General features: G+C 39.8%; 1 protein-coding gene across 1 annotated transcript in view; it reads left to right on the top strand.

Annotated features, from left to right (window-relative positions):
* LOC131665443 (ubiquitin carboxyl-terminal hydrolase 7) overlaps positions 1-25085 on the top strand; it is a 957589-nt gene that overhangs the window by 438117 nt on the left and 494387 nt on the right. The window contains exon 11 of the mRNA XM_058937325.1: positions 13156-13350. Within this exon, the coding sequence (XP_058793308.1) occupies positions 13156-13350 (195 nt within the window). The remainder of the gene's footprint in view (positions 1-13155; positions 13351-25085) is intronic.

The following is a 25085-nucleotide window of genomic DNA, read 5'->3' on the forward strand; positions in this document are numbered from 1 at the left end:
GAAAATTCAAAAATCGCCTCGGAAAATTTTGAAAAAATTCAGGCGTATTTCTCGTTTAATTCTAAGACTTTTTTGTTCAATGAACTTTTCATCTAAACTTAATGGTTTCCGAGATAAAAAATGAGAAATGTTTTTTATGGATTTTTTTTTATTTTGACACTATTTTGTTGGAAGAAGTGGTTTAAAAATTCCACCAAAATTCCTGGAGATACTTTGATAGTCGTGATCACTTCTGATCATATTTGTTTGATGATTTTTTAGCGGTAACATTGCTAAAAAAATCGCAAACTTGATTTTTCGCAAAATTTTTCAGGTTTTTATTGTTTAATTGGCTATAACTTTTTTATAACGCAATCAATCGCAATTTTGAAAAAAGATTCTGAAAGAGCGTTAAATTTCACATCCAAATACGTGTTTGCAAAAATTTCTTAAGCCTATGACTACCGAAAAAGACGCGTTGAAAATCGACAAAAAAATTGAGCATTTTGGTCGTTAATGGGTTAAGGGGGACATCTTTTGGTGACCTTGAATTCGACATTGGATATGACCCGTCAAGGTCATTTCAAGGTCAATGTTTTTATTAAATAGGAACTCCCATTTTTTATCATGGATTCGCATTCCTCGTGAAATTCTTCGTTCAGATAACATAACATATCTGGGGTCGTGGTGACCCCCACCCTCAAATAGCCCCCCAAAAGTCATTTCAAGGATAACGTTGTTTTATTAATTTTAACCTTAATGTTTACTGCGGATTCAGATTCTACGTTAAATTCTACGTCCAGATGATGTTTAACGTTCGGGGACCCGATGACCCCTCCCCATTAATCCCCGCCCCCTGAAAAGTAGTTTAAAGGCGATCGTTATTTTTTAATTGTAACTTATATTTTTATTATGGGTTTGGAATCTTTGTCTAATTCTACGTTCAGGTAACCTAACATGTCTGGGGTCGGGGTGGCCCCCACCCTTGAATCCATCCCAAAGACATTTATTTGAATGGTAATCCCGATTTTCACTGTGGATTCAGATTACCTCTCACCCCCCCCTCCCGTGGTCATTATACGGTTGACGGTATTTTCCGAAAAAAGACCTCTTATTTTGTTCACCAGGCTTACAGTCCTCAATTCCTTGATCCTTTAGCTCTATTACCCTAAATCCTTATACCCTACCCCGAATTCCTCTACTCCCTAACTCAATAACCTACAAGGATAAGCCCAGAACGTTAATTCTCAAAGTCTTTGATCGCAAATTTCTTAATTCCAGAAGCCCTGGTGTTCACTGTAGGGTATATTGGGCACAACGGTTTTCAAGATACTTACGGCCGATTCGAGACGATTACGTTGTCTAAAATATTTTTCACTTGCTTTTACTTGAGTGAGAAGTAAGTAAAGAGAAAAAAATTAAAAGTAATTACAATTTTGTTATGTGAGAAATTCAAAATTTTTATATTACTATTGTTTACTGCAGGTTTCATTGTACACTACCATTCTGAACATGGTTGAATACACTCCTGCTGAAATCGTTGATATGTTGTTGGTTTTGGGAGAGTGTCAGGGAAATTATAACGCAGCTGAAAAACTTTATGCAGAAAGATACCAAAACAGACGTCACCCTAACGCCAATACTATTAGGACTCTAAAATTACGCGCACAAGGTGGAGAAATTTTCGTCCCCAACGCCAACACAATTACTATGGTAGAAATGACGTTCGAGTTTTGGTCATACTAGTACATGTACATATGAATCCTCACATAAGTTCGCGTCAAATAGCCAGGGAAAGCCTTATTCCAAGAACCATAGTTCTTTGGATTTTACGAGTCATGAAATATCACCCGTATCATATGACACTCACACAAGCTTTAACTCCTAATGATATGTTAGAACGTACTCGTTTTTGTCAATGGGCCTTGCAAATGCTTGAGTTGGATCCAAACTTTTTCCAATTCGTACTTTTTTCCGATGAAGCATTATTCAAAAGTAATGGTAAATTGAATCGGTATAACTGCCACTATTGGTCAAATGAAAACCCTCACTGGTATCGACCGATCGATCATCAACATCACTGGAGTATCAACGTCTGGTGTGGAATTGTGAATAGTCAGTTGATTGGACCTTATTTCTTTGATGGAAACGTAACTGGACAAATTTTCTTGGAGTTTCTCCGCAATCATTTGCCTAGATTACTAGAAAATGTGGATCTAGCTACTAGACAGAGAATATGGATACAACTAGATGGAGCACCACCACATTTTTCTGGCATAGTCCGAGGTTTCCTTGATAATGAATATCCTCAGAGATGGATTGGTCGCCGTGGGCCAGTCGCATGGCTAGCTCGTTCGCCAGATATGACATCACCCGATTTTTATCTGTGGGGATATCTAAAAAACGTAGTTTACTAAGTAGCACCAACCACAAGAGAGAATATGATGGAGCGGATCCGACAAGCGTGTGCTGCTATACCCAGAAATATTTTGTTGAGCACGGTGAGACAATTTCAGAGAAGACTTCATTTGTGCATTGCTGCTATTGGATGAAATTTTGAATATTTACTAAATAGCTAAATAAAGTAATCACACACACACACACACACACGCACGCACGCACACACGCATGCACGTACGCAGGCACGCACGCACACGTCCCAGGGGATTGGCGTGAGCTTTGCTGCGTCGATGACGGGTATTAGCGCACCCGGGATCCCGACCAATTGTGGTCTTTTCGAAACTGCGTTATGGAAGAGTGTAAAAGCAAACCGTTCTCATACCTGAAAGGTCGGAACGGGCGCAAACGGTTTCCCACCGTGTCGATGGCAAGGGCGGTTGATCAAAGAAATGCCTTATCCTGTCTAGGTAAGCGGACTGGATGGACCCTTAAGGCCTAGCCGTGTCTCGTGGGAATAAAAACGCCTAGTTCACAGCAGTCACTAGGATCCGGGAGAGATGATGGTACACACAACAACAACCCAGCACACTAGTAGGAAACCTAGCGAGTGTCGCAATGGAGAATGCTTCAGGAGTGCTAGGGAAATTTAAAAAAAAATACACACACGCATACGCACAAACATACACACACACGGTGGAAGGGGAAGGGGGGGATAAAACATCACAGATGCATAAGAAGTGGGAATTTAGTGGTCATGGCGAGTCCCACACACGGGGAGTATCGAGCGGATCTCTACGGTGCATTACCTCTTCGGTAAAAAAAATACACTCATACACAATACAGGAGGGGGGGAAGGTCATCGGGACCCCACACTTATGCCGTCGCCAGGACGTAGAATTTTACGTTGAATCTGCATCCACGATAAAAATCGTGGTTGCCATTCAACTAACAACGTTAACCTTCAAATGACCTTTGGGTAGGTTACTCCGCACACACACATGTCACGTTATCTTAACGTAGAATTAGACGAGGAATCCAAACGAGTAATAACGATCACCTGCAAACGACTTTTCAAGGGGCGGGGGTTAATGGAGGGGGGGGTCATCGGGACCCCGGACGTTAAACATCATCTGGACGTAGAATCTAACGAAGAATCTGAATCCGCAGTGAAATTCGGGATTACCATTTAAAAAAGTCTTTGAGGCGGGGGGGGGGGGGACTTGAGGGTGGGGGTCACCCCGACCCCAGACATGTTATGTTATCTGAACGTAGAATTTCACGAGGAATCCGAATTCATGATAAAAAATGGGGATTTCCATTTAAAAAAACATTGACCTTGAGATGACCTTGACGGGACTTGACCAAGGTCGAATCCAAGGTCACCGAAAGATGTCCCCCTTAATATTGAGCAACTTTTATCTGAAATTTTTTTTAATATAACGCTTAGGAACGGAGTAATTTGAGGACCTCGATTAACCCATTAAGGCCCAAATGTCCTAAATTTTCAACGAATCTTCATGCAGTTATTTTTCATATTATCTGCACCAAAAAAAATTTCCAACACATCATATCCGACGTAAAATTTGATGTTCTTTCAGAATATGGCTTCAGAATTTATCTTAAGTCACTGTTAAAAAAGTTATAATTAAATATTTGCAAAAGAAAGCGATTTTTTCAACTTAAAAAGATTTTTTATTCAAAATTTTTTTAAGAAATTGATAAAGATGCACATCTTTTTACAGCTAGAAATGTGTCCTCGAGTCCTAAATTTTAAGACATATGGGGTACAAAATCGAAAATCCAACATGGCGGTTCTCAAAATGGCGTCCGAAGTGATAATTTTTTTGAAAAATTTCAGGATGCTATAACTTGAAAATTATGAGCTTTTCTGAAAAAATGCTTAGAATGAAAAGTTCTTAGAATTCATCAAGAAATACACTGGAATTTTTTTCAGATTTTTTTTCATGAAATTTTGAAAATTTTTTTTTTGGATTTTTGAAAATTTTTAAAAATTTACAAAAAATTCTGGAAAAATTCCAGTGTATTTTTTGATGAATTCTAAGTATTTTTTGTTCTTTCTAATTTTTTCCAAAAGTTGATAGTTTTCGAGAAAAAAAATCATAAACATGTTATATATATGTATATACATGCATGTATATATATGTTATATATATATAATATATAACATGTTATATATATGTATATACATGCATGTATATACATATATATAACATGTTTATGATTTTTTATATACATGCATGTATATACTGTAACGGGGTAAAACCGTTTAATTATTATATTCGCGCAATTACACTAAAAGGACGCGCGTAGTTAATTATGCTCAGTATATGAATCGGAGAGCATGTAAAGATAGGCGCCAGTCAACCAGTAAGTTTTCTAATTTAAGGAAAGTGAGTGGAAGCTATGAGATATAAGCGAATCAAAAGAAAACACTTGCTAGTAAAATGAACTAGATCTTTTATTATTCCTTATACTCTACAGAAGGTCGGCCCGCGCGTTTGTTTACGTTGACGCTCGCTCATCGACAACACGCTTTGCCGGTACGCTCGCTGCTCTTTGTTATTAGAGCCGTTACATGCACGCATCAAATATTAGAATTAAATTATTATTCATACGATCGTGATCGCGAAATTAAGCTGGCCAGCTTACCTTATATTTGCAGGCGATCGGATAACACAGCGACAAATCGCACAGCACGGAACAGTTTTTATATTGTTTTGTTCGCGGGTCGCGAATGCGCGCACACACTGGTTTCGCCCTCGATGGCGAAACCTCACACACTCTCTCTCTCGTCCTGGTCTCGAGCTGGCGGATTGGATAGCACCTTGGCGGTTACAATTTCGGGTAACTAGCTGCTACTGTTTTGATGCGTTGACGTTGATGGCTCGTGAATAGGCGATAACGATAACGAAAGCGGGCGGACACAATGATGGTCTAGGCTTCACTGGTTTGAATTCTGTCGCACGCATTCCGTCTGCTCGCGTGCCAAATTCCTTCGTTATCTATTTCGTCCCCCCGGCAGGTGCTGCCCTCACAGGCAGCAATTAGGCTAAATAATCAGCGCTAATTTGACGTTTACCGTCACAGCCCCCTTCCAGTCTGGACCTATAGTGTCCTCGACGATAATTCCATTAGCGCTGCCCTTTCCGAGGAGGAGAAGAGGAAGGATAATAAAGGATTATAGTCCAAGTGATGTTAAATTTGTACTTTATTGTACGACAGGGCGATATATCGGTGGCCCTGCCCACGGGGGCAGGGAATCATCACCTAGCTGGTCTCGGTGGCAGTTCCTGGCCCTGGTCGTCCAGCGGGGGTCGGCCGCGCGCCTCCCACCCCAGCCTCTCTTGGACCAGGTCGGCGTGTTGTCGCACGCGTGGGCAGCGGTCCGTGCGGGTCACCCCGGGGTAGTGGCATACGTTGCACCCTTCCCACTGAGCGCGGGAAAGGGTGCCCCGTGGGAGGCCTCGCTCTCTGGGGGTCAGAGGCAACCCGTTTCTATGGTTCGGGGCGGACCACAATGGTCTTTCAATCGTGGAGTTCGCACCCGCGGGGCCTAAAACCACATTGATGTGGATGGGCCCCGTTGCTTGACCGTCCTGGCTCCCGTCCACATTTAACACCAGGTTTACCCCGCACGTTTGCGGGCCCTGGTGCGACGTGATCCCCGACCTGGTTTCCGGAGCCGTTGTCCTGGCTCCGGCGATCGGAAACTGGGGGAGGCTCGTGGGATCGCCACTCGCCGGGCCCTCGATGGCCTGGCGGTGGCGCTGCTGTACCTCTCTGATCGCCGACGCGAACTAACGACGGCGGGACACCACCTTATCCCAATGATCTAAATCGTCCGGGTGGTGTCCCGCCGCTGTGTACATGTCATATTCGGCGTACATAGCCCGTTGGAGGGTGTTGAGGGTTGCCCAGCCGTGCTCGACTTCCCTCAACCCCTCGACGATGTCCTCCCAGGTCCGCCCGCCAGACGGGGGTGTCTGACTGGTGAACCTGGGGCGCCAGGTCGCGTCGGCGGCTCCCTCCTCCGTCTGGGTGCCGATGGTCGAGGTTGGGGCCTTCCGGGGGATTGGTCCCGCTGGGGGCCCGGGCAGCGGTGCGGCGTCACCACGTGCGATGCCGGGGCTTGTCGACGGCATCGTGGTCGGCTCTTCTGCCGGGAGCTCTTCTATGAGCACGGATGACGAGCTCTCGTGAGCTCGCACCCGCGCTTGCTCCTCTTCCTCCTTCATTGCGGCGAGCAGGTGGAGGGCGGCATGCACCACCCCCTCGACGGCGGGACCTAAGTCCAAGCCGATGAGGGCGGCTGCCGCTTGCTCGAACTGTTCGAGCGTGATCTGCATCCTGTAATGACCCAGCGATTTATTATCCTGAATATCATTGGATATCGAAGGTGGGCGCCTGTTCGGCTGCCCAGGACCTTCGTCGCCGGATTCGAAGGTGGGGTCCTTGGCGTCGGTCTCCCAGGTCCTTCGTTCGCCGTGTATCATGCATCCACGGTTGTCGCTTTCGGTGGTCTGCCCCTCTTCCTCTTCACGATGATGGGAGGAGGGGCTCGTGTTGTTTGTCGATGTTGTGTAGTGTGTGTAGTTCGCGCGGACTTACGAGGTCTTCCTCGTGGGCGCTTCGTCGGGTTAGTAGGAGGGATATCTAGTGGGACCTGGCCGGGGGGATTACGGCGAGTATGGCGAGGTGATTTCGGAGTTGTCGCGTCGTCGTTTTGGAGTGTATTATCTGAAGTGTCGGCGCTCCCGTTTCCGTGTATCGATGTATCGCTCGCGTCGGGCGGGACGCTCATCGCCTCGGTTCCCTCGGTGGTAGGGGTCTCGTCGTCATCTCGTGTTCGGGATTCATCCTCCGGTGTATCGTCCTCTTATCCATAATAGGGTTTGAGGTCCTTAGCGTGTATTAGCTCTGTGACCTCCTCCTGTTGGTTGGCGAGGCGATATGAGTTGGCGCCGAGTACCTTCGTGACGATAAAGGGGCCTATGAATTTGGGTGCTAGTTTCGCGGAAATGCCCTGCGCCGCGCAGGACAGTATGCGATTCTTTTTCCACACCCAATCACCTTCTTTAAACCTGTGGTCCCTGTGCTTGGCATTGTAGTACTTGGACTACCTCAGGGACTCATCCGAGGCGCTCTCGTGAGCTTGCTAAATGGCGGAACGGTTATTCTGCATGTGTTCGTTCCATTGCCCGATTCGGAGCAAACTCTCCTCTTGGGCGGCGTGCTCATCCATCGTTTCCGGAGAGTATTCGGGGCTCCCGGTTGTCTACCGTAATTGAGCATGGCCGGACTAACCCCGGTGGAACTATGGACTGCCGTATTCAACGCGAACATGAGTTCGGGTAGCGCTCGGTCCCATTCCCTATGATTCCCCTGCAGATACGACGTTATCATCGTCTTCAAGGTGCGGTTAACCCTTTCCGTAGGGTTAGCCTGCGGGGTATAGGTTGGGGTGAAGGTCCGTTTTATCCCCTGATCTCTCAGGTACCCGTCCACCAACTGATTGCGAAACTCGGTGCCGTTGTCGGATAAGAAGATCTTTGGCGTGCCGAAACGTAGGATTATTCGTTCCCGAAGTTCCTTCACTATCGTCTTACCGTTAGCACTACGTATGGGTATACATTCGACCCATCGTGTGAATACGTCGATGAATACCAGGACGTATTCGTGCCCTCGTGGGCTCTTCGGAAAGGGTCCGGCGATGTCGCCCGCGACCACTTGCCAAGGCATAGACCATGTTCGGTCCTGCATGAGCCCGCGCGGCGGCCGCTGTTCGACCTTGCACTGTTGGCAGACCTGGCACTTCCGGACGTATCCCTTCACATCCGTGTACATTCCCGGCCAGTAATAGGACTAGGTGACGCGGGCGAAGGTCTTCTCGCGTCCTAAGTGTCCTGCCGTCTCTAGGTCATGATTTTCGAAGAACACCGCTTTGCGTTCTTCCGGGGGTACGACGAGTTTCCATTCGTCGCCATATCCGTCTCCTCCTTGATGATCGTAATTCGGCTTTCGGTGATACATCACCCGGACGACAACCTTCCAATTCGGGTATTGTTCTGGTTGGCTCTCGACGCGCCGGAATTGATCCGTGTACCAGGCGCTGTCCCTTGGCTTCGGCTGGTCCATTGCGCCAACCTCTGCCTTCGTGGGCTCGAAAGCGTGTGATAAGGCGTCGGGCAACACATTGTCTGCCCTCTTTCGGTATTCGATCTCGAAAGTATGGCCTTGAAGTTGTAAGGCCCATCGGGCGAGACGTCCAATTGGATTCTTCAGGTTGTATAGCCATTTCAGGCTATTGTGGTCAGTTACCACCCTGAACGGGTACGCTTCTATGTATGGGCGAAACTTTTGGATGGCCCACACGACCGCCAAGCATTCGCGCTCCGTAGCTGAGAAGTTTTGCTCAGCCGGATTAAGGACTCTGCTAGCGTACTCTATGATTCGGTCGCCGTCTCCTGCTTTTTGTATCAGGACGGCCCCGATTCCGGTAGCGCTAGCATCTGTCCCCAGCACGTACTGCCCATCTGGTTCCGGTAATCCCAGGCATGGTGCGGACATCATGAGTTCCTTAATTTTGGCGAAGGCTTGTTCCTGTTCCTCTCCCCACACATATTCGCTCTTTTTTCCTGTTAACCTCGTTAACGGTTGAGCGTGTGTGGCGAAGTCGGTCAAGAATCTGCGGTACCACGAAGCAACTCCCAGGAAGGTGCGCAGCTGACGCACGTTTCCTGGTCGTGGGTACTCCATGATAGAGCGCCCCTTTTCTGGATCTGGCCTGATCCCCTCGCGGTTGATCAACAGGCCCAGGTATTTGGCTTCAGACTTGCAGAAGACGCTTTTCTCTCGATTGATCGAGAGACCAGCTTCGCACACCCTGTCCAATACGGTTTTTAGATGTCGTAGGTGATCCTCGAAATTGGACGATACCACTATGATATCGTCCAAATAGGCGAAGGCGAATTCGCCTAATTCGGGGCCGATCACACTATCGATCAACCGCTGGAAGGTGGCACTTCGTGCGAACTGGTAATGTCCCAGTCCGGGTACGGTAAAGGCCGTAATCGGCCGAGATTCGATCTTGAGTGGGATCTGGTGATACGCGCTACTGAGGTCGAGCGTCGATATATAGCGTGCGTTTCGCAAACGCCTTAATATATCTTGCATAAACGGCAAGGGATACGCATTCGGGTCGGTGACTTTGTTGACCTTTCTGAAGTCAATACAAAATCTGTACGAACCGTCCTTCTTGCGTATCATAACCACTGGGCTCGACCAGCCACTGTCAGCTGGTTCGATTACCCCTTGGGTTAACATTTCCCTTACCAGTCTATGCATTTCCTGCTCGACCTTGTGCGATACCGGGTAGTAACGCTGTTTAATTGGCTTCGTATCACCGAACCGAATCTCGTGCTCGATGCCTGCCGCACATGCCAAGCCCTTCGGGGCTCGGGATAGGGCCTCGTCGATGGTCTTCTGTAGCATGGTCTGTTGTGTAGCCGTAACCTCGGCTAGTCCGATTGTGGCTAATCTCGGACCAGCCTCCAAGCTAGCTACTTCTAGCTCCATTTTGGCCTGCGATCCCTTGAACAGCAACGTGTTATCGTCTGGATCAACTACCGCTCTGAACAACCTGATGAAGTTCACTCCTAAAATACATTCTTCTACGAGGGTAGGGAGGATGGCTACTCTCGTCGGCAACGTCAACCCTCCCACGGTGAATGGTAGCATGGCGTGACCGACGATCGTTAACTTACGACCGTCTGGTAATCCTGCTGTTCCCGCGTGGGTGGTGTCCAATCTGACGCCCAACATAACGAAAGCGGGCGGACACAATGATGGTCTAGGCTTCACTGGTTCGAATTCTGTCGCGCGCATTCCGTCTGCTCGCGTGCCGAATTCCTTCGTTACCTATTTCGTCCCCCCGGCAGGTGCTGCCCTCACAGGCAGCAATTAAGCTAAATAATCAGCGCTAATTTGACGTTTACCGTCACAATACATATATATAACATGTTTATGATTATTTTTCTCGAAAACTATCAACTTTTGGAAAAAATTAGAAAGAACAAAAAATACTTAGAATTCATCAAAAAATACACTGGAATTTTTCCAGAATTTTTTATAAATTTTTAAAAATTTTAAAAAATCCAAAAAAAAAAATTTTCAAAATTTCATGAAAAAAAATCTGAAAAAAATTCCAGTATATTTCTTGATGAATTCTAAGAACTTTTCATTCTAAGCATTTTTTCAGAAAAGCTCATAATTTTCAAGTTATAGCATCCTGAAATTTTTCAAAATATTATCACTTCGGACGCCATTTTGAGAACCGCCATGTTGGATTTTCGATTTTGTACCCCATGTCTTAAAATTTAGGACTCGAGGACACGTTTCTAGCTGTAAAAAGATGTGCATCTTTATCAATTTCTTAAAAAAATTTTGAATAAAAAATCTTTTTAAGTTGAAAAAATCACTTTCTTTTGCAAATATTTAATTATAGCTTTTTTAGCAGTGACTTTAGACAAATTCTGAAGCCATATTCTGAAAGAACATCAAATTTTACGTCGGATATGATGTGTTGGAAATTTTTTTTGGTGCAGATAATATGAAAAATAACTGCATGAAGATTCGTTGAAAATTTAGGACATTTGGGCCTTAATGGGTTAAAGTGGACCACCCTCTGTACGAGTATACGCATACGTACATACGAGGTGTGTTCAAAAAATAACGAGAATTTTCGTTTTATGAAAAAAATATTTATTTATTCATCTACATTAATGTTGTCGCCTTCAAAGTAGTCCCCTTCGGATACAATACACTTATGCCAACGCTTTTTCTAATCCGCGAAACACTTTCGAAACTCGATCTTTGTAATAGCTTTTAGCTCTTTCAGCGATTCGCTTTTAATGTCATCTATGCTTGTAAAACGACGGCCTTTTAATGTTCTCTTTATTTTTGGAAATAGAAAAAAGTCACATGGAGCCATATCTGGCGAATATGGAGGCTGAGGCATCGTTACAGTTTCGTTTTTGGCCAAAAATTCACGAACAAGCAATGAAGTGTGAGCAGGCGCATTATCGTGGTGCAAAAGCCATGAATTGTTTTGCCACAAATCCGGGCGTTTTTTTCGGATTGCTTCACGCAAACGACGTTGAACTTGTAGGTAGTACTGCTTATTGATTGTTTGACCTTGTGGCAATAATTCATAATGCACTATGCCATTAAAATCGAAGAACACAGTGAGCATAACCTTCACATTCGACCGTACTTGTCGAGCCTTTTTCGGTCTTGGCGATCCAGAATGCCTCCACTGGGACGATTGAGCCTTAGTTTCGACATCATATCCGTAAACCCATGTTTCGTCACCTGTTATAATACGTTTTAGTAGTTCTGCATCGTTATTGACTTCATTTAGCGACTCCTGAGCAACTTCCATTCGCCGCTGTTTTTGTTCGAAATTCAACAATTTTGGAACGAATTTTGCTGCTACACGTTTCATACCCAAAACATTCGAAAAAATTTGATGGCATGAGCCAACTGATATGCCAACGTCATCAGCGACTTCTCTGATTGTGATTCGGCGATCGTTCATAACCATTCCTTTCACTTTTTTCACGTTTTCATCGGTTGTTGATGTGCTTGGGCGTCCGGGTCGTTCGTCATCTTCAACGTTTTCGTGGCCATCTTGGAAACGCTTATACCACTCATGAATCCTTGCTTTACTCATAGCAGACTCACTATATGCCTTTGTTAACATTTGACAAACTTTACTACACTTTATTTCATTTTTTACGCAAAATTTAATACAAATTCTTTGATCCATTTTTTTTCACAAACGAAAATCGCCGAGCTCGAAAAACACGTCTAACGTTAGCGGCTGCCACTTAAAAAGTAAACGATGAATATTGCTGAAAATTTTATCGTACTTCAGGGGCATGTGTACCAACATAATAAAAAAAAATTTTATACAAGCGGACTCTCCAAATTCGCGAAATTTAAAAATTCTCGTTACTTTTTGAACACACCTCGTACATGTATATACTGGGTGTCTCATTTTATCTTGAACCGTAGAATGACTAAAAACATTGCCAAGTACACAAAAAATGTTTCAGGTAACAGTTTTATGGTCCAGAGGAGGTCAACTGACGAGGACATCAAACTTGACCTTCAATGTAATTTTCAAGGTTATTTGAAGGTCAACTTTATTTTTTGAAATATCGTCAAAATACAAAACTTAAAAACATCGATATCTCAACGAAAATAAAAATTTTTTTTAATTTGGATGAAGGGTTTTGAAGGGTTAGAGTTCTTCTTTGAGATGCCGTCGGCTGTTAAAAAAAAACTTCTAGTAAAGATCTGACATAACCTCAAACTTAGCCAAAAACAGTGTTTTTTGTACTTTTAGGTTAGGATATCTCGGGAACCTGACGTGATGGACAAACTCTGCCGCTGGATTTGGTTTCAGCGACCCAAAAACCTTCTGGAGTACCTAGTCACGGTTCTAGGTCTACTTGGCTGTTGCTCTGTGGGATATAATGTATAATAAAATATTTGTATAATGTATAATACAATAATTTATATAATTATATAATTATCAACACTACTTTCTACATCTTGTTAATGTCGTCTAACCAAGTTTATAATTGCTATATTTTAGAGTAGTATCTTTTCATCACAAAATTTCACAAATATGGTATAGATAAGACTTGATCGATTTCTTTTATTTTTACGTCATACTTTTCTCTTTTACAGTGGTGCAAATTTGATGACGATGTTGTCTCTCGATGCTCTAAACAAGAAGCCATCGAACATAATTATGGAGGGCAGGATGAGGACATTTCTATGACAGTAAAACATTGTACTAATGCTTATATGTTGGTATATATTCGTAATTCAGAAATGGAACATGTATTACAAGAAGTTCGTGAAGAGGATATTCCCCAAGAGGTAATTTGGTAATTTTGTTAATAAACATATGAAGGTGTCTAATCATATAGTTCGTATTCCTTCCATAAATTAATTCAATTACAATATTTGCATTGCAAATTGAACGCGATGTATTCGGATGGCATTGTGTGTGCGAGTATAAGTGTGAATGCATGCTTGTGTGTGTGTGTATGTGTGCGTTTGTGCGTTTATATACTCGTATGTGTGTACGTATTGTCGTATATTATTTTCTCGTATATTAGTATTGTCTGAGTTATTATCAAAATTATGTACTAATGCAGAATATTTAAAAGACCTATCCCTATACTTTTATGTTTATAGAAGTAGGGACCCGGTATTTCGTTCAATTGCATTGTTCAATCAAAATTTTGCTCTTTTAAATTGCTCACTGAGTTATTAATATATATAATTTTAAAAGTTTTATTGAAATTATTTTATGTTTATATAAAGTGTTTATTTAACAGTCAACTTTTTGTAAATGTCATTAATTTCTTTTTTCAAGGTTAAATAATGTATTGCATATAAAATAAGTTGATAAATTTGCAGAAAAACAGTAACCCTTTTCACAATTTAAGCAATGATAACATTTATCTCATTTTATTTATGAAATAAATTGACATCTCGATGTCAGACAAGTCGTGCGGTAATAGTCAATACCCAATATAATGATTACAACACTGAATATCGTGCTGGTAAACTGTAAGTTCATTATAATATCTCAAGTAGCAACTGGGATGATTGATCTTAGATAGAAAAATTTCATCATCAAGTGAAATAATGAGAACAATGAGTACAGCTATCTGTATATCTTAAATTGAACAATATCTTAATAATTTTAATTGTTTTAATGATAATTTTAACTTTACTAAAGAAAAAGAAACTAATTTTTTTTATTCTAAATTTTATTTACAATCTGTCTAATAACAATAAGTAAATGATATAATGTATCGTCAGAAGAAATAAATTTTGAAATGAATAGGTTACGTGAGAGTACTTTACCATTGACCCGCACTAGTGATTTTATTTCTTTTACATGGTTAATTTATTTGTGTATAAATGGTGATTTATGTTTCTTGAATCTTGAAATTTTTGGCGTTGTGTGGATTAAATTCGCTAAACTATTAAGTTGTTCTGTCATTCGTATGGTGTATCTTTTGCAAGTAATTTCTGTTTCTTCTTTAATAATCGGTATGGCAAAGTCCTTCCTAATTAATTTGTTGGTAACAAACCACGGTGCATTTGTGATAGTTCTTAAGGCTTTGTTTTGAAATCGTTCAATAATTTCAATGTTTGATTTTGGTGATTATGTTTTTTATTTAAGTAATTTTAACGTTATTGAATAGTTCTCGCCGTTTTTATTTTGCAAGCTATTTAATATCGTGTATTCTTCTTCAGTTGATATGTTGCATTATGGTGAGGAAAACACTTGTTCAAGATGCTTTGCAAGAGTTTTTGCTTTATTAATATCTTTTCGTGCCTATGTCATATCGTTTTTAGTATAGGTGGAGAAAATTTTTTAGGTTGTTTAATTTTTTTGTAGCTTTCCAAAGAGAATAGTTAGAAGCCGGTGTAGCAGATAGGTTTTCGAGGTAATTTTTTATTTTTGTATTTTTTTCATCAAAATTGAGACACAGTCCTTTGAAAATTCCAAAATCTATTAGATCAAGTAGATTATTAGTGTCTGAGGGTCAGAATATGAGTTCGGCGGTTGATATTGGTGTGAGGTTTTCTGATTACATTACTGAATATAGATTCGCTTCTTTTGGATTTGCAGTTATTGATCGTGACCTCCACCACGGATGTTTTGCATTGTAGTTACCTCCTGTGACAAAAAGATTTTCTAGGCGGTTAAAACAATTTTTGTATTGTTTTTTTGTAATAGTATGTTAATCGGGGGGGGGGGAGCAGTATATGGTAGAGAAAAAGACTGGGCCAGTTTTATCTACAATTATAATGTTTGTTGCTTGTATATGATCACATTTGTATGTGTCGCCTTCGCGTTGTTTGATAATATTTTTAATTTTTATAACTATTTCTTCATGTGATATACCATCAGGATGATTTGTGTTATAAAATGAGTATTGTGGAATTTTCACGTAGTTCTTATGTGTGAAGAGATCTTGTGATATCATCTTTATATCAATTTCATTCACTATAAGGAATGGTTTTAGTTCGAGATTTCTTTACGCTAAACTGTTAACGTTCCAAATTGCCACTTTTAATCCGATATTCATTTTATCTTGCTTACTAAGGCAGTGAGCAAATTTAGTGTCGTGTCCATTTTTTGCATTAGCTGTGTCATCATGTTTTCCAGATAATTGTTGTTATTTACTATTAACGATAGAGTCTGGGATCGTTTGAGTTCTTCTATTGTTTTGTGTACGTTACCGTTTGCTACCTGAGCATACGTAACATTTGATATAACGGTATTTTTCGTGTTTAGTTGTTTCAATCTTAATCCGGAAATAATTTTTGCTGCAGAATTTTCCTTGCACTACATCCTTTGTAGCTGGCTATATGATTTCCGCCGCAATTAGCACATTTAACATCTTTTATTTTAGTTTTGATTGAACAATCTATTGTGAAATGATTTTTTGCACATTTTACGTAAACAGGTAATCTATGACAATAATTTTTCGTATGTCCATATTCCTGACAGCTCATGCATTGCAGAATGTCCCTTTTCTTACGCGAAGGCTCACAGTTAATGATTTGATTCATTAATTTATTAATTTCATAAATTTCCTTATTATTTTCATTTGTATTTAGTTTAATGAAAAAGATGAGTAGCGGTTGCTTTGTTATTCTATGTTTGATTATGCTGTGGTTGTAAGTTTCGATTTCTTGTTTTATTTCTTCTAGGTTAACTGACGGGTGAATATTTTTGAGTACCGCTTTATAAGATTTGTTTTCTTTTTTTTTTTTTTTGGAATGTTTAAAAGTTGGTGTTGCTTTTTTCTAGTTCGTTAATTATTAAGACAAATAATTCTGGATTTTCTATTTAAATGTTAATTTCGTTGTTGAGTAAAATTTTTAGCGAGTATTCATTTTATGCAGTTTCATCTAGAAGGGCTTTTAGAGGACTAATGTTCAATACGCCACTAACAAATATCGGCAGTGGTTTTGCAGGTTTTATATTTACCTGTGCTGAAGATGTGTTTGCGTTTTTAGTTCCTTTTTTGAAGCCTTCCTTTTCGGTTAGTATTTCAAATTTTTGTTTAAATTTACTACGTTGCTGGGATTACCAACCCAGTAATCTTTAATAAGTTTTTACCTTTTCCATTCTATAACTTTCTCACTTGCTACTTCTGAGTTTTCTTTTGTTGTTGTTTCTTCCTCTATTTGTTTATTTGCAGCCATATTGGCTGGCCTTTGGTTTGAAAAAAAGAAAAAAAACTTGCGACTAGGTATGCTACTTACTTGCCGATTATTTACAGCCTTTAAATTTAATCCGAATTACAATTATCCTTTTAAGCTATTAAGTTCACATACTACAGCAAACGTGAATACGTCCGCTCAGTATGAGATCCTAACGACTACGAAAATAAATTAATAATTCGCGTAATTATTTAGAAGTCAATCTAAAACTTGAAAACAATATCATTTGAACTAACTGGTATCGAAAAAATGCCTATTCAGATCACTTTGTACTTTTTCAGTTTGATCATTCGACGTCGCAGAAAAGAGTAAGTGTTTGTAATTTAGTCGATAGAACCATCAAACTTTTACACACTGCGTATTATCAAAATAATTTAAAAAGTGAAAGAAAATTATTAATTGACGAAGGTTATCCAGAGAAATTCATTGAAGTACGTATTTAAATAGATTGAATATTATTAGCAATATTAACAATAATATCAATAATAATACCAATTGACTCACCAATAACATCGACAATATATTTTTATTCTATACAACAAAGATTTATGTTATAAATTGAAATCTATATTATAGAGACACAAATATAAAGTTATTGGGAAATCCAGTAATAAATTTAATGAATTAATAAAGTTGGGTAAAGACAGTGTTAACAAAGTGGACCAGAGTAGTGCTGTTTACCAAATAGATTATTGTTATTGCAATATATCCTACATTTGTGACGAGAGAAAACTACTTGATTAGCTATTTCCTCTTCGATCGTTGCCTCTTGCGATTTTAGCGCGCGCCTTTGATAAGCTGGTCGCATGTGTGTGTATGTGAGCGCACCACTTATACTCGGATTTTCTGTTTGAGGTGCGGATTACAGGACTTGGAGAAAGGAGCAGCGTGAAATTTGGTGAACCATATAAGCAAAGATGCGTGGCGAGAGAAAAGGAAAAACAGAAAAAAGTGATGGCATCGGAAAATAGCCACTTATACTAACCTGGACTATAGCCACAACAGGACCGGTTAGGCAGCAGCTACAGGAACGACAGCAGAAACAGAGATCGCTGTGGCAGTGTGAGCTCTTTCTCTGTCATTCTTGTTATCGTGCACGCATGTGACTTCTGCGGGCGTCGTTGATTTCAAGGTAACTTGTTGCTCAACGGTGAGCATTAGTGCGACCGCTGAGTGACTGATGATTTTTGAAACCGGTTAAAAAGTTGCATCGCTGCGTGGGTGAGTATTCGTGCCCCTTTTCTTTGTACACACTTCTTATTTTTCATTCCCTTCACTTTCCCAATCATATAAGTACTTCTATTCTTGACCGCTGCTCTTATTGTTAGCCTTCGCGATGAGAGTTTCCGTATAAAAGATTGATCATTCCAATTGCTACTTGTGATATTTTAATGGCTTTGCAGTTCACCAGCACAATGCTCAATATCGCAATGCAACTGCACCGCAATGGAGTTCGAGAGAAAGGCGGCACTCCTAGAAGACGGGATCAGGGACCTGCTCGGTGATATCATCGTTGTGGGGGATTTTAACGCAAGGGCGACAGAGTGGGGAATGAATGAAACAAATCGACGTGGACGACTACTGCTGGAAATGGCCGCAAGGCTCGATCCAGCAGTGGTACATACAGGACATACGCCGATGTATAGACGGCCAGGTGTTAGAGATTCTATCCCCAACGTCACACAGTAGCCGATTTTGGATACAGTCGGTCATAACTTCGGTGACGAGCCAATTCTCAACCGAATCGAATGAATCTTTTTTCAAAATACTTATAAGTAATTGTAGTTGTCAAGTTTCCTGCTACTTTTCGGTTCTGATCTGATTCGTCGAATCGTCGCAAAACGTCAGGGAACGTCAAAAATCGTTGGAGGGTAACATCACCTTGAAGCATGTACTACACCTAGGTCATAGGTAGCACTAAAATAACTATTAGATACAAAAGTAAGTTCAAAATAAATATACCTGTATTTTTTTGTTTGTCGATTTGAGAAGAACACTTGGAGAAGTTGACGGGCAAATGGGGGATGGATGGCGCGTCCGGACAGCAGATAACGAGGCAGCGATGGTCTTCGGGAAGTAGTGATGATGGTGCGAAAAATGACAGTACAGTTTTTCTGGTAACATTTTGCCCTTTGCCACTGAAAGTTGAGTCGATTGTTGTTAAGCAAGACGATAGACTTAATTCGCCTTTTTACACTCGACCTATCGAGTTTCACTTTACAAAAGAAACAACCGAATTAGTTCAGTCTACTTTCAAGAAGTACAACGATATATTTACTTCAAAAAACCTCTTCGTGTAGATTTTCAAGGAAAAAAGTTAAAAGTAAGCCTGGACATTAAATGCACCATGATTGATGGGAAGGTGTGTAATAGTATTGCCAAACAAAAATCTACCAGATCGTTCTATATATGCTTAGTGACGCCAGGACAGATCAACGATATTGCTGCAGTTATAAACCTGAAGATTGAGAAGAAGGAACTTTTAGAATTAGGATGTGCCCCCCTCCATGGCTGGATGAAATGCATGCAATACGTACTGAATATATCGTATTAACTGGAATGCGATCATGCTATCGACGAACCGAAGGCGGGAGGATTTAGTAGAGAAGAAATCGCAGTTATAAAAAAAGCAAATGAAGAAAAAACATTGGAACGCAAGAAGAAAATTCAAGAAGAACTGAATAAACGTTTGTCGTTAATGGTTGATCGAGTAAAGCAAGGAGTTAGAACAACAAACACTGGAAATGTTGCGAAAGCTTTTTTTCAGAACGCTCAAACGGTTTCTGAAATCACGGGAGTGGACGAACGCGTGATAACTAGGCTCTATACTATTCTGCAAGTAGCTGCATCATGCGAATATACTGTGAATATCCGCAAATTCAGAGTACATTGTCACGAGACTGCCAAGTTGTTTGTGGAACTGTATTGGTAGTATACCATGCCGCCATCAGTTCATAAACTCCTGATACACGGAGGTGATATCATGCAACGGTTCGATCATCCCAGCGGTTGGTATTCTGAAAAGGAATCAATGAATAAATTCTTTCGTGAGGCTCGATAGCACAGAAGCCGAATGTCTGATAGACGCAAGACGAATGAGGATATTTTTCACTACTTATTGGAATTTTCGGACCCAAAAATAACATCTTTGAGAGTACAGCATAAAACAGATCGCTAAGAATTAACTGAAGAAGCTAAGGAGCTGTTAAATATAATTAGCAAGCAACGCTACGAAAATGTGTGTTTAAAGAATGTGAAAAATAATGTGTGATATATTTTATATGTTAAATATTATGAAATATATCTGTACAAATTCTTGTGAGAAATAAATCTTTTTAATGGATAACCATTTTTTTTGTACGAAAATGAGATTCTTTTACTGTAAAACCTTAGATCATTTTTTTATAAAAATATCTTGTTTCTAAAAACATATTCTTTTTTCAACGTATAATCATTTTTTGTAAAAATCTTTTAATTAATTGATGAAAAAATAGACTATCGTTCATTTTTAATCGATTTTACTTAATCATAACCATAATTATCATCAAATAGAAAATGATCTCGTCTTAATATTTAAATAAAATAAATTAATTTCAGTTACAACTGAAAGCTACAAAATTTGATTCAATGTCAAGGAGCATCATAAGTATTCATTTATTTCCTTCGCGATTTTTCTATAAAATCAATCACTACAGGTTTGGTATTTCAAATAATAATTTTTCAAATAATAATAACGAATAAACTATTTATATAAATAAATTTTCTTATAGACACGTGAATTGTTGATAAGAAAAAAGAATTTTTTTTCTCGGTTCACATTTTGAGAATTAATTAATTCAAAAAAGAATGAATTAATTAAATAATTCATAATCATGTAGGAAAATAACAGTGTTGTTATTTTCCTTCAGTTTTCCGGCGAAAGCAATAGTTCATCCAAAGTTAAAGATGGTTAGCCCAGGCTCGTTCCGAGACGCGACGAATGAGATTCATATTCTATTGTGAAATTGTTTATTGTCGTTTTACACTGGTTAAATAAGCTCTAAGGAAAAAGTGTTAGGGAGGTTTTTATCATGATTTTACTCGTACAATCGATTGCTGCAATTTATTTTTTATGTAAAAAAAATTTTTTTTTTATAATTTGTTTAAATAATTTTTTTTTATGGCTCAAATCGACAAACAATAAAATACGGGTATGTTTATTTTGAACTTACTTTTGTATCTAATAGTTATTTTAGTACTACCTATGACCTAGGTGTAGTACATGCTTCAAGGTGATGTTACCCTCCGACGATTTTTGACGTTCCCTGACGTTTTGCGACGATTCGACGAATTAGAACCGAAAAGTAGCAGGTAACGTGACAACTAAAATTACTTACAAGTATTTTAAAAAAAGAGTCATTCGATTCGGTTGAGAATTGGCTTGTCACCGAAGTTATGACCGACTGAATCAAAAATCGGCTACTGTGCGTCACGATGACATCGGACAGAATTCTGCCACGGCTGAGGGGATGGCGGGTGATCGAAGACTACACAGCTAGCGATCACCGGTACATTGTCTTTGAAGTGATGGGACGGACGGGAACGAGACGAACGAGAACCCACCAACCCCCGCAGTGGAATCTACGTAAACTCGACGGACGAAAATTTTCGGAAGAGCTAATGGCAGCACCGGCTCCAGGGGAGAGAATTTCCCCCGAACTAGCGGAGCAAAGAGTGGAAAGACTGACAGACGAGACGCCCAAATTAATAGACATCTTGTGCAGAAGCGCATGGCTGAAACGTCGACAGATACAACAAAGACAACCACAATACTGGTGGACGAACGAGATAGCCGAGCTACGCAGGATATGCCTGACAAATCGGCGACGAGTGACAAGGGCAGCGGGCGAACCCTGTTAGAAATAGTACATACTATATCGTACGGTACTGGAGATATAATATATGTACGCGCTCTACAACACTAGGCATAGATGACGCGACTTACTGATACACACATGTATGTATCCCCTCCAGTACGCATCGCAATTGTCGGAGCGAGAGCGGCAGCGGCCGACTCACACTTCGGCAGATAGAATCGTGCCTCTGTCCGATTAGCACAATGAGCAAGTGCTCGCAACTGTATCTCCAACTTATTCATTAAATATATTTTTCTTATCTCCAGTAGATTCATTTTTCCTAACATGGTATCAGAGCGTGGTTTACTTGTCACACTTGTCTAAGAAAACCTTCGGGGAACTTAGACAAGTTAAATCCGTCGAAATAAGTGGACACGTGGCAGAAACGGGTAAGCTAAGAAAAAGGGTCCGAACACGAAGGAACGTTCGAGAACCGATAAGAAGAAAACATGGCGGGCAAGTGTGAAATTGTCATACCCGTGTTTGATGGGCAAGATTATAGTATGTGGAAAAAGAGGATCACACTGTACTTGAAATTAAAAAAATGTGAAGATGTCATAAGTAGACAGAAAATGACTACAGAGACAGAAGACTGGGATGAAAGAGATGTGAAAGCTATGAATCATATCTATAGCGCTATATCAAACAAACAGTTGGAGTTTGTGGGAGATGAAGAAACGGCATACGGTATAATGAAGAAGTTCGATGGTATGTATTTAAAAGAGTCAACCGCTTTGCAAATAGTTTGCAGAAACCGACTGGAAAAATTAAAATTAAATAATTACGTAAGTACAGAGGATTTTTTCAATGAGTTTGAAAAAATGGTAAATGAGTTAAAAGCCGCAGGTGCGAAATTAAGTGAAAAAGAAAAATTAAATTATATGTTAAATACCTTGCCAGATTCATATAGTTATATTGGCGATTTGATTGATACATTAAAGGAAGAAGATCAAACAGCTGATTATGTGAGGAACAAAATCAAGCTGGCAGAGATGAAAAATCCAAAGGAACCCAGAGAATGGAGTTCAAATGCATTCTCAGCAAAGAAGAAAGACGAATGCTACAGATGTGGAAAAGTCGGCCACTACGCAAGAGGATGTTAAAATGGCGGCCAGGCAGCGAACAAAGGCACATGGCAAGACATGGCTCGTGGCAGAGGATGCGGCAGAGGCAACAATAACAGAGGCCGCGGTAGAGGACAACGTAGTCAACACGCGAGAACAAGCAAGCAGAGCAGCGACGGAGCGGGCGCGTTGATAGCAACAGCGAATGCGACGCACAGTAGCGAAACGATTGGTAACGAAAAATTTGAAATTACTTGGCTTTTAGATAGCGGGTATTCTGATCACATAATTAATAATGATAATTATTTTGAAAGTTGGGTTGACTTAAAAGAACCGGTAAAAATATATTTAGGGGATAATAGATTTGTAAATGCGACAAAAATTGGAAAAGTACACACCTATTTTGTGACCTTCGGGAAACAAAATAAGGTAATTATCAAAAATGTTTATTTTGCTAAAGAGATGCATATGAACTTAATAAGTCTTGGAAAATTAACTGATAATGATAATATGATAATTTCAAAAGGATCAGAAGCTAAAGTAATTGATAGTCAAAAGAAAGTGATTGCGATAGCGTTCAAAGAGAAAGGTACATACAAAATGAAAAGTAGATTAGAAAAGAAAGAGAAGTTTGTAAACAACGCTGAACGAAATGATAACATGAGTCAAAAGGAAAGGTGGCATAGGATGTTAGGTCACGTAAATTTTGGATATCTGAGTACGTTGAGTAAACAACAGTTAGTAACGGGAATACCGAGTGAACTCGAAACAGAATGTTTGAAATGTAGAATTTGTATAGAAAATAAAATGCACAATTTACCTTTCAAAAATAATCCGAAGAAAGCAAATAATATTTTAGAAATTATTCATACAGATGTTTGTGGACCGTTTAAAACAACGGGTTTTAACGAAGAAAAGTATTTTGTTTCATTTATTGATGATTACAGTAAAATTGCTAGTTTATTGCATTAAAACAAAAGATGAAGTGTTTGATTGCATAGTAAAATTTGTAAATGAAAGTGAAAATTTAACCGAAAAGAGAGTAAAAATATTAAGATGTGATAGTGGAAAGGAATATTTGAATAATCGTTTTTACAAATTTGCGAAAGAAAGAGGTATTATTTTGAATAACTGTCCAACGTATACTCACGAGTTGAATGGGACAGCAGAGAAGTTCAACAGAACAATAATGAACATGGCGCGATGCTTGTTAGCTGAAGCGAAGGTGCATAAATGTTATTGGCCAGAAATAATATGCGCAGCTGTATATTTAAAAAATCGCACATTAGCAAATACTATTGAGAGAAAAACGCCTTTTGAAATTTTCTTTAAAAAGAAACCAAATGTTGAAAATTTAAAATTGTATGGAAGTAGAGTTTTTGTCCGAATACCAGAGCAGAATAAAGTGTCAAAATGGGATAAAAAAGCCAAAGTGGGAATTCTATTAGGATATAGTGAAGTAGGATATAGAGTTCTAATTGACAGAAGAATAACTGTAGCGAGACACGTGGAAATTGTTGAACACCATGAAAAATGTATTGGTCTTGACGATCAAGAAAATAGGTTAGAAAATATACGTCCATCTACCTCTACTCTTAAGTCAAGTAGAGAAGAAGAAAATGATTTTGATAGCGATCTAGATGATAATGTTTTTGAAAGTGCAAATGAATCTGTAAATTAAAAACTAGGATTTGTAGAACAAAGACTTCCGCGTAGGTCTGAAAGAGAAAGAAAAAGAACTGTAAGATATCCAGAGCTGGAAGATCATAATATTTATGTAAGTTATTGTAGAGTAGATACGCCTTGTACTTTTGAGGAGGCTATGAATAGCCTCGATCGTAAAAATTGGAAAATGGCAATGGATAAAGAAATAGAGTGTATAAACACAAATAAGACTTGGGACAAAGTCGAAAAAGTAAAGAACAAAAAAGTATTGGATATTAAATGGATTTATACACGAAAGTCTGATAATAGATTTAAGGCTAGGTTAGTTGTAAGAGGCTTCCAACAAACTGATGTAATTGAGGACATATACTCTCCGGTGGCTGAAAATCAAACATTAAAAATTCTTTTTTCATATTGTTGTCAAAATGGATTAATAATTGAGCAGATGGATGTTGAAACTGCATTTTTAAATGGCAAAATAACCACGGAGGTATATGTCAATCAACCGAAAGGGTATGAAGATGGAACTGACAGAGTTCTAAAATTATCGAAAGCATTATATGGATTAAGAGAAAGTCCAAGGGACTGGTATGAATGCTTGGATGAGTATTTAATAAGTCTAGGGTTTAAGAAAAATAATGTAGAATTATGTCTATACACACTCGAAGGAGAGGAAGACATAATTTACCTGTTAATTTACGTTGATGATTTATTAATCTGTTGCAAAAATGAA

The sequence above is a fragment of the Phymastichus coffea genome, unplaced genomic scaffold (genome assembly GCF_024137745.1).
Source record: "Phymastichus coffea isolate CEN01 unplaced genomic scaffold, Cenicafe_Pcof_1.1 PCOF00003, whole genome shotgun sequence".
Lineage (NCBI taxonomy): Eukaryota > Metazoa > Arthropoda > Insecta > Hymenoptera > Eulophidae > Phymastichus > Phymastichus coffea.